General features: G+C 28.7%; 2 protein-coding genes across 2 annotated transcripts; both read right to left on the bottom strand.

Moving 5' to 3' along the window:
• Window positions 1-1,678: 1,678 nt before the first annotated feature.
• On the bottom strand, window positions 1,679-3,821 carry LOC126666660 (suppressor of disruption of TFIIS). The gene is made up of 7 exons (XM_050359496.1): window positions 3,586-3,821; window positions 3,434-3,499; window positions 3,243-3,340; window positions 3,114-3,151; window positions 2,926-3,013; window positions 2,627-2,836; window positions 1,679-2,133 (listed from the first exon to the last, which is right to left on the bottom strand). Exons 1-7 carry the CDS (start codon window positions 3,626-3,628, stop codon window positions 1,888-1,890), a joined length of 789 nt encoding a protein of 262 aa, XP_050215453.1. The 5' UTR covers window positions 3,629-3,821; the 3' UTR covers window positions 1,679-1,887.
• A 2,294-nt stretch (window positions 3,822-6,115) lies between these two features.
• On the bottom strand, window positions 6,116-10,004 carry LOC126667008 (thermospermine synthase ACAULIS5-like). The gene is made up of 10 exons (XM_050359951.2): window positions 9,496-10,004; window positions 8,938-9,004; window positions 8,724-8,818; window positions 8,522-8,624; window positions 7,396-7,484; window positions 7,152-7,308; window positions 7,001-7,076; window positions 6,752-6,810; window positions 6,528-6,664; window positions 6,116-6,405 (listed from the first exon to the last, which is right to left on the bottom strand). The coding sequence occupies exons 1-10, from the start codon at window positions 9,639-9,641 to the stop codon at window positions 6,327-6,329; spliced, it is 1,008 nt and encodes a 335-aa protein (XP_050215908.1). The 5' UTR covers window positions 9,642-10,004; the 3' UTR covers window positions 6,116-6,326.
• Window positions 10,005-14,077: the final 4,073 nt, after the last annotated feature.

Raw genomic sequence — 14,077 nt, forward strand, 5'->3', positions numbered from 1 at the left:
CCATGAAACGTTATTGAGAAACCATTGGAAAACTATTAATAGTAATAGTGTAGTAGATTGGTATTATTAAAATGAAGTGATAATTACAATGTTTGAGAAGGACATGCTGGCTCGCTGTTGGCACGTCCATCTTAATCAAGAAGAACACGCCATCCATCGCTATCTTCACTAATAAATAACATAAACTAAGCACATTTTGGCATATTCTATTGCTGGCTCATTACACATTTTGTAACGGTGATCATCATTAATTATTATATAAAACAATAATAGAAACAAACTTTATAATAAAAAAAAGATAATGTACATTATTGTAGATTAATAAAGAAATTGAAAGTGATGGCCATTGCTAAACTCTACCACACAACCACCACCATCGGTCCATCATCCTATCATATGATTTGATGCTTTTGTTTTTATTGCAAAACCAATTAATTATGTCTCTTAACTTTAATACAAAATATTATCATGACGACAAAATGATGTTCAATTTCGTTATCTCATGACGCCCTTTTAGGTGACACCATAGTTGGAATTTGGAAAGCAACATTAAATCATGCATCTATATCATTGGCATATGCATATTTATGTCAATGCAATGATCACATTTTTAGTAGTTAAGTTCATGTACTAAATTAAAATGTTCATATTGACTCCCTACATTATTAATCTTTTTTTGATGAATTACACTATTAATTGTAAACTTATTGAGTCATTTCATCCATTTTCATTAGAGATGAAATCAGTGTGTTTATATGGACAAAATAAACGAAAAAACTTGACTTAAATGAAATTAATAATGTAAACATTTGATGCTAACCTTTTTTTAATAAAAAGACTTAATAGTTAAAAATGTAATAATGCAGTGAACTAAATATATGTTAAGTCTTAATCATTCCAACTATTGGCAATATTACCTTACTAACAAGGCGAAGTAAACTAATCTGCTCACAGTTTTAACTATTTTGTCAAATATAATATAATTTTTAGTTGTTGTCAGTTTTATCCAACATTTTTAAATTTTTCTCAAATATATTCACAACTCATTTGGAGCTGATGTGGCGCAAGGTTGTATACGCTACATATATTATTTTGTACATATAGACAAATAATATTGTGGCACGTCAGTTCAAAACGAGTTATGGGTATGTGGCAAAAATCGAATAGATAATAGACCAAACAAACAAAATTTTGAAATCGTGATAAATTTGATAAAAAATACTAAAATTGTGGTAGATAAATTAAAAGAAACTCATATTTATAAGAACTTAAAATAATATTTTATATAATTTTATTTATAAACTTTGAATTAAATATTTTTACAGCTATCTAACAATATTATATTTACATAACAGTCACCGGAATAAAAATAAGGAGGTTATCTAATCAATTCAAATAAAAATTTGAAATTTTAACGACTATATGAGTTAAAAACGGCTTGAATTGTTAGGATGATAAACTCTTGTTTGAAAAATTGAATATTAAATTAAAAAAAATATAACATTATTCAATATCGATAATTATTAGATAAAAATAATACAATTAGATAACCGTAAATATATAACTTATAACTTTTTAGTTGGTCTAAAATTTGGCATGGATTAATATTTCTGATTATTTAACTTTGAATTCATAGTTAGTGTTGCCAATAATATGCCAATTTATTACAACATCAACATACAAAAGGAAAGGAGATACAATTTTTTTATTTATATAGTAATAAACATACAATTTACACATGAAACAACACATATGCACATTTGATGGATTTCTTCTCCATCAAAATTTTGGATGGATTTCTTCTCCATCAAAATTTTGGTAATATATGTACCCAAATACTTGACAGAAAAGTTAATTACAAGGATCCAATTGCGAATTTTGACCAGATTAAGCTCCAACTGGTGTGGCTGCAAGAGCTAAATCCATTTCACTTCTAGTTCGATTGATTCTTTGATTATCATCATCCAGATCCTCTCCTCTCATCCAAATTTCAGGAATCACTTGAGGTAGATTAATTACCCTCTCCACAGCATAATCAGATTCTTTACTTTTCACTGTTTTACCGACCAGCACGGTCCGTAATCCCAGAGCATTTCCTGCTGCCACATTACGAGTGTTGTCGTCGAGAAATAACTGCACAAATAATACCAACTCATACATGAGCAACTAATAAGCGGGTCCTTCACATTTATCTTTAATTGAGAAAAAATATCAGAGTTATTTGATTCTCGTACTTGACTTAAAATTAATTGACAAAAAGCTAAGTTCAGATTATCCGAGGCCTGCTCGTCGATCTAAAATTGGAGACTTTTATTTTTAATTGACCAAAAAAACAAAGCTAAATCTAAATTATTTGTGCATAAATTTAGATACCACATTTATCTTTTGCTTAAAATTTGGTCCTTGTACTAGACTTAAAATTAGAGAGTTTATTTTTAATTGACAAAAGGCTAAGTATGGAGTATTTGAGTAAGGCGCTTAGATTTAAGAGTCGCCTTATCTAATATTAAGGACTTTTATTTATAATCGAATCTAAATTATTTTATCTTCATGCGTAAATTTAAGTACTGCGTTGATCCTTTCCTCAAAATTAGATTGTTATTTTTTTTATTTTCAGCATACATACAGTGCGAGAGGGATCGATATGAGCGACATGGAGAGCAATCTTCATAGCGTCAATTGATGGCTTGAGAAGAACAGGAAACTCGTCGGGACGAGTCGATTTGGATAGATTTGGATTCATTGTTTCAAAGCATATAATTTGTTCAAAACAATCTTCAATTCCTATTCTTTTCAAGGACCTCATCGCGTGATTCCTGTCCGAATTAGTGAATATCTGAACCAGTAATTAAGAAATTCAATTAGTTTGAGTCTAATGAACTAAAATTAATAAAAAATTAATTAAATTTGATTTCCGAAACTCACTAGTTTTCTTTGAGGAATGCTTAGTAAAATATTTCGTAATTGATTATCAGGCTTGATCAAATGGTACGGCAATTTCCCGTGCACGAAACTGAAAATTCGATACACAAAAAATTAAATTAGAATTTAGAAATATAAACGAAGAGCAATCTGGAAAAATATTAGGGATTAAGAATTTAATAATGAAATACCTATGATAGTCATCTGCATCAATATCATAGCCTAATGCCTGAAATGCAATAAAAAAAAAATCAACCGTCAAACAAATAAATTGATCGTCGTAATATAACATTAACGGCGGTTAAAGAGTAAATAATTACCCGGAGACCGGCGAGAGAGCTGCCGTAAGTTTTGAAAAGTTCAACTCGAAGACTTGAAGCTTTGTTCTCTGCAAATCCGCATTTCTCCACTAGAAAATCTGCAACACATTGAATTTTTTTTTTCATTGCTCATTTTAATTATTCTTAAACAATTATTCATATATAATCAAATAAAATTTGATCATGTTTACCGTCGATATTTTTTCTTAAAGCTTCGGAAATTCCAAGCTTGGAAGAATACAGAGTATCATCCAAATCTGTAATTCAAACAAAATGTGATCATAATTATTTAAAGTTTTAAGAGAAGAGAAAATTAATTGGAAGTATATAATAGAGTAATTACCGAAAATGAGGCAATCAAACGGAGTTTTGCAGCGAGAATCCATTGAAGTGGGAATGGAAATGAAATGAAATGAAATGGAAGAGAAGTTTGTTTTGGTGATTGGAAATATCAGAATTTTGAGAGGTGTAATAGAAAGAGCAGAGCAGGGGATTTGAGGAGGTGGCAGGGAGGGGTATTTATAGCAAATGGGAAAGAAGAGAGAGAGATGGTGTGCTGAGTCACCGTCCAAATCTTCACTTCATAATTGTCTGTTCATTGACGAAACTGTCCTCAACTATCTACTGCCAATGCCTTCGTCTATAATCTCTCTGTCTATTTTAAAAATTCTTACTATTTTATTTTTCGTTCCATTTTAAAAATTTATTTATGTTTTTAGATAAAATTTAAATTTAAATTGTGCATTGCCTCCTTATTTTTTTATTCAAATAAAAAATCAATACATCTAACACAATTTATAAAAATCATTATAAATAAAAATGATAATAATTTTATGTTTTTTTAAACGTGTAAAATACAATGCGACTTTTAAAAGAAAATGGAGGGAGTATAAATATGAACAAGTGGTCGGTCATTTCCACCTTTAGATTTATGCGTCATAACCAATTAATCTACATTTAGTAAATTTAATCAATTATGAATATTATTATCTTATTGTAGGTCTATTCATCTCAAATATATAAATTAAATGTATTCACGGGCCGCAATTATTCAATTTGAAAATTAATTGGCCTAAAATTAAAGAGTATTGTTTAGTTGATAAAATTGTCGTGTGAGTTAATTAATCGTGATGTATATAATTAGTCATTGTGGTAGTTTGTTAGGTGTATAATCAAAACGACACAACTTTAATTTTAATTAATTCAGTTGGATTGATTATTAAAAACAAATTAAATTAACAAATTTTTTTATCGTTTTTAGCTGTAACTAGATCAAATTTTACCAACAAATTATAATTCAAATGGTATAACCATTGGACATTATTCTGCTAAAATCGTCGATTCAATTAATTTTACAAACGCTTTGCCTTTCTCGATCATCATTAAAATAATCAAATTTCAATTTACAAATTTAATTTAATTATGCGAATAATACGAAACTGATCCCATCCATTCCAATCCAGTAGAATAAAAATATATCATAATTTACCACTATAAACTGGACACGTTGTCATCTTCACTTTAAGGAGAAGACGAGGCATTTGGATAATTCTAGATCAAACCTGTCAAAATGCTATGAAAGTTCAGAGATATTTATTTGTAGTTGTCCTTCTGAGTTCTGCATGTAAATTGTGTGGGGAATATTTGAAAGATGTACTGATACAATTTTTTTTTTTATAATTGGGGATGGAGAGCGCTTGTGGTAGGAATTGAACCCACGGTCTTGACAGTTCGCTGTCTAGCTTATACTATTTGAGTTACACCTCCTTGGTTATACTGATACAATTATACTATTTCCATTCACAACAAAATGTAATAGGTATGAATTAAAATTTTCTACTCTAATTCTAAAAAAAAAATTATACTCTATATGTGATTGTTTTCATAGCTATCCAAAAATATATTTCATTTACATCCATATCTAATTTTTGTCGAGTAAAAATTTCTAAAAAATATATATATTAAATTTATATATATTTTATAACTCAAAATAAGGACATTTTAATATAAAATAAAACACTTATATCCATTACGCAAAATAGAACACCACTACCTCATCTGACCATCGCCCGTAAACTTTAAAAATTAAACCCTAAACTCTATAAATTAAAGTTGAAAAAATAAACCATAAATTCTAAACTCATAGTGATGGGTAAAATAAGACTATAAATATTTTAAGGTATCAATATAAACTCTTAGCAATAATGCTAATATAAATATAAACTTGATAAAAAGTGAATTGTATAAGGTATAATTTTTTCTACATAAATGAATCGTGAAATGATATAATTGACTAATTTAAAAAAGGCTTAAATGTACAAAAAATCACCAACTTTCGCGTGTTTTTGGTATTTAACACGAACTTTTAATTTTGGCGTAAAAATACATGAACTATCAAATGTTTGCATATAAGACGAAGTTTGCATATATTTTTTCAAAAAACGATGTCGTTTTAAGGCAAAAACGGTGCCGTTTTATGGGGGAAACGGTGCCGTTTTATGGGGGAAACGGTGTCGTTTTATGCCCAAAATGATGTTCGTGTTATTATTGCAAAAATCAGATAGCTCGTGTATTTTTATGCCAAAATTAAAAGTTTGTGTTAAATACCAAAAACACGCGAAAGTTGGTAATTTTTTATGCATTTAAGCCATTAAAAAAATAATAATAATGTAGGGACTTTGGGTTATGTTTTTTTTTCTTGGAAAATAATATAATTATTAATATGTCAATATTATTAAAAATAAAATAGATTGCTCACGCATTTTAGCAAATTCTTTTTGTAAAATTAGAATTACACAAAAAATAAAAATAGAATTACAAGATTTCCTTATTTTCATCCTTTTTTAATTTTGTAAGAAATAAATAAAATAAGATAAAACACAAACAAGGATCCATTACTATAATATCATTCCATTGAGATACAGAAGTAGAAAAATGTCCAAGCTTTAGAAATTAAATTAACATATAGATAATAAATAAGCATATAAAAAACAAAATAAAAACATTATATTCTACTTTCATTCTGAAAATGCCTACAACTTCTAGTATTGTGCTTCTGATGGGGGCTCCTTTGTATTAATTTTCTTAAGCATGTTCTTGCTTCCCATGCCCATATATGAATCTTGCTGTTCCTTCAGTGTATACATGAGTTTCATTGTTCAGTCTGCAATATAATATATACATATAAGATAAAAATCAGTACTCGTTTTAATTAATTACGGATAGAAAAATATTAATTCGTACAAAACGTAATTAACTTGTTTCGATTAGTAAATTAGGCCTTACGATTTGCGGACGGCTTTGCTCAAGATAGAGGCAGATGAAAATGTTTTACCATCAAGGTACCTATTCTCTCCTTTTATATTCTGTTTTATTCTTAAATCTAACTCATCAGCATTTAGCACCAATGGCGAATCTGAAGCCTGTTAATTACAATCATAATAATTAATTAGTTTTGTCAAATTTTCTTATAAAAAAAGATAATAAAGTTGTTAATTAGTAGAAAATACCATGATCCATCCCCAAGTATCAGCATAGGATGGAATATGAGCCGAGTAAGGCACAACATCTGCACATAAGTACTTGTTAAAAAATGACTAGTTCAAGGGACTAATTTATCAAAAAAAATTAATTTTCGTATTAATTACTCATCCCATACAAGTTGAGGGGACAAATTGTTACTTTAAGTCCTTAGATTAACTTTTTTTTTCCTTTTGTTTCTTTACAAGAAAGTTCAAAAATCGATTTTGGGTACTTACATTTGAAGACCTGCCTTAAAGTGTTGTAGATGCAAGAGAAAACTTCTGTATGGCTGAAAATTCCAGCTGGTCCTGCCTACATAATTTTAAAAAACGTTGGTATTAATTAATTACATTTTTCCAATTGTAAAAATAAACAAAGTATAGGTACCTGTGTGACAAAAATGCCACCCGGATTAAGTCTGGGTTTAACAGTAAATTCATAAAAGGATTTGGTGTAGAGTTTGTAACATGGGCCTCCTTCTATTGGGTCTGCCAAATCCCCTATTATCACATCATAGCAATCTTTCTTACTTTCTAGCTCATTCCTGCAAATTTTATATTTCTAATTATTTCTTCTTGATTAATTAATTAATCAATTATATATTAATTTTTTTAAATAGTCAGAATAAAACCTGGCATCATTGATAATTATATCAAGTCTTGCATCACAGAAAGCTTCTTTGTTCACAGCCAAGTATGCCTTGCAGAAGTCTACCACCTCCTGCTCCATAAATTCATTAAATTGTGCTCAATTGGATTATATAATTAATATTTTATTTATACATGACATAGAGAATACAAATAATGAAAAATAGACATTTGTTCATATTTCACTTAGAAATAAAATAAGAAGACACATAATGATGATAATGAATTGATTATCAGTTTCTTTAGAGAATAATTTAAAATTTAAAATTTAAAAATTTGAGATTTGAGTTTTTTTATTAGTCTATTATAATAACAAAAATATGCATCATTAAGGGCACTAAAAGGGAAAAGAAAAAGAAATATATGAATATTTGTAACCTTACCCAAGTAGTAATAAAGAGAAATAAGAATAATTCATAATGGGATCACTGTATTTTACTTATTTTTCATTTCAGTTACTGTGCTTTGGTTTGTTTTGATGACTACTCTATAATTTTATTTTAACAAGAAGGATTTATGGTCATCGAAAAAAAAAAATCAAGTTAATTTTTAATTAATTACATAAGTACATATAGTATAAAGTAGGCTTAATGGCGTAAAAAATCATAAATTTTAGCGTATTTTGCAAATTTAACATAAACTTTCAATTTTAGAAAATTAATACACAAACTTTTGATTTTTTGCAATTTTAGTACCGATCAATTTTCCTTCAAAAAAATAGAAAAAAATGCTGATGTGGACGCCGGAATAGTGGTTATTCCGGTGTACACATCAGCATTTTTTTCACGAAAAATTGATCGGTGAAAAAATTGCCAAAAAATAAAAGTTTGTGTATTAAGTTTATGTTAAATTTGCAAAACACGCTAAAGTTTGTGATTTTTTACGCAATTAAGCCTATCAAGTATAGTTTGACATAAATAATCAAAAATCGATTGTTACATATGCACAATTTAATTAAAATTCATTTAAATCTCTCAATATCACTAAAATTATAATTTGTTATTTAATAATTAAAATGAATTATTATATGATCATCAATCTAAAATAAATGCAAAATACAGTAACATTGCGAATCAATTATCCAAAAACTAAAATTGAATGTATTATTACCTCATCAATATCACACATGACAACCTTCTCAACAGTCTTATGTCTCAATATTTCTCTTGCAGTTGAACCTTCACCTCCTCCCATGATAAATATTGTCTTTGCACTTAATAAAATCAAATAAACAGGAATTATACAATCATAAATTAATGCTGGATAAATAAATAAGAGAATTAATGGAGAAAAAGAAAATGTATTTAAGTACTTTGGATGATGTAGAAGTGGTGGATGAACTAGAGATTCATGGTAAATAAATTCATCCACCTCTGCACTTTGAAGCTTCCCATCAATCACTAGTGCCTGGAAAAATATAATTACAACAATAACCCATTTTATTTATTAGTTGATATAATTATTATTTATTGAAAGCATAATATAAAAAAATTACAGTGACTAATATTTTGTTAATTAACACAAACCTTTCCAAATGGTTTTGTGTCTAGCAGTGCAATATCCTGATACTTTGAAGCTCCTGTATGCAAAATGCTGCAGCAACCAAATTGTTTTGAAAATTGTTAATTTCTTTATTAATTGTTGGCTTAAATAGTGGTGGAACTAAAAATATTCTTCAAGTGGGGCAGTTTATTTCTTTTATCAAACTAGATGTCGTTTTAGCTATTTTTTTTTAGACCAAATAGTATATTGCTCAACTTTTATAAAAAAAATACTAGACCAAATAACATGTCGTTAATTTGACTCGATTTTTTTAAATTAATATTTGATCCTCTTTAAAATAATTATTAATTGATTTTTTGAAAATCTCAGAACCGGGATGGGGTGGTCACCCACCTCGTCCCGCTCTAATTAAGCCGATGGCTCGAAAGATATATAATGTTTAATTGCTACTACCGTCATGAATTAATTGAAATGTAAATTACTATTTTCTAATGATTTTTAAAAAATTATAACATTTTAGCTTGAGTTAAATAAAATCTCAAAATCTAAGAGCAAAAAGTAATTATCCTTCATAAAGTTACCTATTGAGAGCAAAAGACCATCTCAAATTCTCTTCAATCTCTTCTTCATACCAGCAACTCTTCCTGTAACCATTTGGAGATGAATGCCCTAATTTTCCATTAATCACTCCATTGCTATTCTCATCGGCACAAAAAAGATCACCCATCTCCTAAAATTGCTATAATACTTTGAAAGAAATAGTTGAAAAATGAGAGAAACTATGAGAAACGAGGGAGCAGAGGAGGCCATATAAATGGGAAAAAAGGTGGCAAGAAACTAAATAAAAAATATTAAATGTAGGTATTGATTACAGTAGTGAAGTTTTGGAGCAAATCTATGGAAATGGCCACCAAATTAATATCCTTTTGGATTTTCGTGAACTTATAGTTATGATTTGAGAAAAAGTGTAACAAATGGTGAGAGTATGATTTCCAAAATGTAGTTGATTGCAGTGGCGTGGTTTTGTTATTATTCTGTTTTATATTCCTGGGTTTACTCATTGCATTATGATCTTGACTATATACATGAGATTTTATGAACATACGGACAAACGGGAAATATTCAGATGACTCAGTCCACCACGTTATCCGTGATCAAAGCTACTTAAAAATTTATCCAGATAAAGATTTGATTTAAAAAAATCAAACTCTATACAAGCGAAAATGTAAGAAAAGGATAATAGGTGATGATTATGATGATGAATTAACGGAGTTGGAAAATGTGTGAAAATCTTGTTGGATAGAGAGAGCGTGCAGTGGGGAGTATGATTGAATATTATTCTCCCAAGCTTGCTTCTTCTCAGTAAAATATGGAGGACGGCGTGCCATTCCATGCCAGGCGCACTCATCGTCATCATCACCATCAAAAAAGATTCAACACCCATTCATAACATCATCTCCCCAACAAACACCATTCAAACCTTCCAATTATCCATCAAACAAGCCTAAACTCGCCTTTGGCTCCTTATACTATACTTACATCTTTTGATTAATTAGTTTTTTCGTCGCTAAAAGGCTGAAATCCATCGGTGAATTAATTTTCTTCAGTAAAAGGCTGAAATTCGTCGATAAATCAGGATTTTTCCGTCGGCAATTCGTCGTTTTTTAGTGAAAGCCGTTCTGCATCTATTGTTTCGTCAATTGAATTCTTTTTCAATGGACCGTAAGTCGCGTGTCCTTACATTCTGTCTGTGCGGTTTTAGGACCAGCTAATAAAAAATGTATAGTACATAAATTGGCTAAACATTTTTTTAATATCAATTATAATTAATTAAAAGACATATAATCATAATGCATTCTACTACTTTCTAAGAATTTAATGAGTTTAATAGAAATTTAAATTATTTTATTGGTTCAATATATAGAATCCAAACTGACTATATTATAGCACCAAATGAACTATAAATGAGTTGATATATCATCTAAAACTAGCAAAAGTAGAAGAAATTTGTAGCATGTACAACTAAAATAATTAAATTTTAAAAATAATAAAAATACAAATTAAAGTTTGTCAATAGTTTAGGGAGACAGAAGATAAGCCGAGTATGTTTAGAGCTGTAAATGAATTGGGTCGAGCTGAGTTTTGAGATGTTCATGTTCGGTTTGGTACGTGAATAAGATGTTCACTGTCGGAAAGTGTTTGTTCAAACTTTGAAGGAAGTCTTCATATTTGGTTCGTTACGTGAATAAGGTGATTTTGTTCGGTTCATGTTCGTTCACACTTTCAACGAGATGTTCATGTTGGTTTATTTAAAATTTATAATGTTCATATTCGCTTTTTGATCAACTCGTGTTGGTTCATTTAACTGCTAAAAACACAAACTCGTTTGTTTAGTAGCTAAACAAACGAAACTAAACAAGCAAACACAAACAAGATCTGCGAAATAAAAGAACATGAGTTTTTTGTTCGTCAACACTATACTGTTTTGTTTAAAATTGTTTAGTTTTAATAAATTAAAAGAATATTTGTATTTAATTTAATTATAAGCTATTTCGTGAACTCTTAATGAAGCTTCGATACGAACCGGTCAGACTCTTTATCGAGTTCATATACGAGTCAGTTTACGAACTATTAATCGAGTTTATACAAGAGCTCGTTCACGAACAATTAAACGAGCTCATGTACGAGCTGTTCGTGAAGATAAATAAGACAAACAATATTATATTCATGTTCATCTCATTTAAATAAATGAATATAAAATCAATCATGAGCTTGATTCATTTAAAAAATAAAATTGTTTAAGAAAATACAAAAAGATTAGACTTTCGGATGAAATAAAGCAGCCGCTAACCGTTCCAATGCGTTTTAATATAAACAAAGATCTTATCTAGTCGAACATCAAGCTATTTGTTAGATGTTCGTAAGGTTATAGCCCTAATTACGTCTATGGAAATTACTCGTTTATTACGGTATTAAGATCCCCTCAAAATCATTTTAATTTGAGAAGATTAAGTTTACGACATATATCATTCATTAAAAAATAAATGGTGTAGATTAATTTTATTAAAATTATATTTTATAATTTATATCATTCATTTTATAACGAATAGCGTAGATTTATTAAATTTGACCCTTTATATTTAAAACTTAAAAAAATTATTAACCATTTGTTGACTATTGAATCCACTTCTTGGACCTATATTATCTTTATCAAGCCTTTTGCTTTGCCACGTGTCAACCATTAATCCATACTTTAACCCCAATTTTTAGGGCCTATCTCACAGGTAATACTGCCATCAGCCTGATGTATCATATGCAAAAGGAGTATTTTTCATTGTTATAATTATTATTATTTGAAAAAGACAAGAAGAATTTCTCGAAAAAACAAAACAAAACAAAAGAAGAACAAGGGCCATGAATGACCCAAGAAGCTGAGCCTGAAATGAGATCAAAAGCATTGACATGAATGAGGCTTGGGCTTCGATAGTGGCCCAATATTTATCTTATCATTTTACAATGCAAATCTTATAGTATTTTTTTTTTTAAGCCCATCCGGTTTCCAAGGTTTCGCCCTGACTAATCCGGATCCGACTCGCGTCGCGCACCTGGCATGGTGGGTGAGTCTGCCAGTGGGAATTTTCTGCATTCACAAGGAATCGAACTTGAGACCTTACTTAAGCGATACCAAGCCGCTTAACACTTGGACCAACCCCCATTGGTTATAGTATTTTCTTTTTTGAAATATGGAGTTTATAAATATATATAAGAGTGAGAGTTCTTTGAAAAATAAATAAATATTGGCTTAAAATCTTTATAAAACTACTTTCACCGGGAAAATTATAAAAAGAAAGTTTGAGTATACTTTTAATAAAATTTTAGTATGTTTAATTCATTCTTATTATCAAAAAATAAATAAATTTAGTATATACGTTTAATATATTATTCATATAGTTTTAGTATATATTAGTAAACCATATTCATAAAAAAAACCATAAATATATAGTTGAAAAAAATATATGCTGTAATTTAGTATAACTAGTTTCTTTTGTTTTGTATTGCCGATGATATGATAACATGTCTGAATGGAAATTTTGTAGGGTGTTACTATTCACCGTCCCAACTTTATTACCCACCATCATATATTTATTTTCTCGCCCTTTTGACCAATACCTAATTACCTACAATAAATTTATGTTTATCAATAACATATTGAATATTGTATATATTTTTTATTTTTTATCTTTTGATTTTAAAGTTTTAATTAGTTAATTACTATATTAATAAATTATGGATCAATCTAAAGCAGAATTGTCAGCGTAAGGAATAAACCACAGGTTCCGCCATTCCTAGCCAAGAAAATCAAATGCATTCAGGTCAGGAAATTAAATGCAACAGCTCCTCCCACCAATCCATTATCAAACGTTATTTATGTCTATCTAAAGTAGGACCATTTCTGCTCCGACCAATATTTACAAGGCTGACATTGATTTATTACTATAAAATAGACATAAATGTTAGCGATATTTTTATAGAATAACCTGGTATAGATGTTATAATTATATAGTGCGTTATAAAAAATTTGTGGAAAAAAAAAGTTATATAAAAAATTTAATATGTCACAATAAATATATTTAAATATTGCTATATATAATTACATATGTTTGGTTAGAATATCACATAGATAAAAATAGACAACCATCAAATTAAATGATAGTTCAACAATGTTTATATATTAAGTCTAATGTTTTTGTAACACACAATGGGTGTGATGCTGATGTGGACACACACATGCATTGTGTGTGATTGCATTAGCTGCATGAACTTTATTATATACTTAAGTGATATTTTCAATTTTAAATAGCACTTATCGAATGTTATAATAAATTAGATTCACTGTATATTATTATAAACTAAATTTATTGTAGTAATCTAACGAAATAAACTAATTTGATATTCTTAGAATTTGATCAAAGTTTGCAAATTACAATAAAAGTCAAGGTATTAAAATGATAAGAACTAAAATTCAGATATATATTGGATATTAGTAAAAAAAATTAGATATTAAAACTACAATTAACCCTAGAGCAAGAGCAAGCTTTTTTTTTTTTGGGTACATGGTCAATAACATTTCCCGAGCGAGCCTCAACTATAAGACGACTCTTT

Source organism: Mercurialis annua, linkage group LG2, assembly GCF_937616625.2.
Source record: "Mercurialis annua linkage group LG2, ddMerAnnu1.2, whole genome shotgun sequence".
NCBI lineage: Eukaryota > Viridiplantae > Streptophyta > Magnoliopsida > Malpighiales > Euphorbiaceae > Mercurialis > Mercurialis annua.

Coding starts and splice junctions, on each gene's coding strand:
- LOC126666660 (XM_050359496.1), bottom strand. CDS start 3,628: ATGGATTCTCGCTGCAAAACTCCGTTTGATTGCCTCATTTTCG. Junction 3,341..3,433: donor TTTAAGAAAAAATATCGACG/GTAAACATGATC, acceptor AATGTGTTGCAG/ATTTTCTAGTGGAGAAATGC. Junction 2,837..2,925: donor GCATTCCTCAAAGAAAACTA/GTGAGTTTCGGA, acceptor TTACTGGTTCAG/ATATTCACTAATTCGGACAG.
- LOC126667008 (XM_050359951.2), bottom strand. CDS start 9,641: ATGGGTGATCTTTTTTGTGCCGATGAGAATAGCAATGGAGTGATTAAT. Junction 7,309..7,395: donor ATAATTATCAATGATGCCAG/GTTTTATTCTGA, acceptor TAAAATTTGCAG/GAATGAGCTAGAAAGTAAGA. Junction 6,665..6,751: donor ATACTTGGGGATGGATCATG/GTATTTTCTACT, acceptor TGTAATTAACAG/GCTTCAGATTCGCCATTGGT.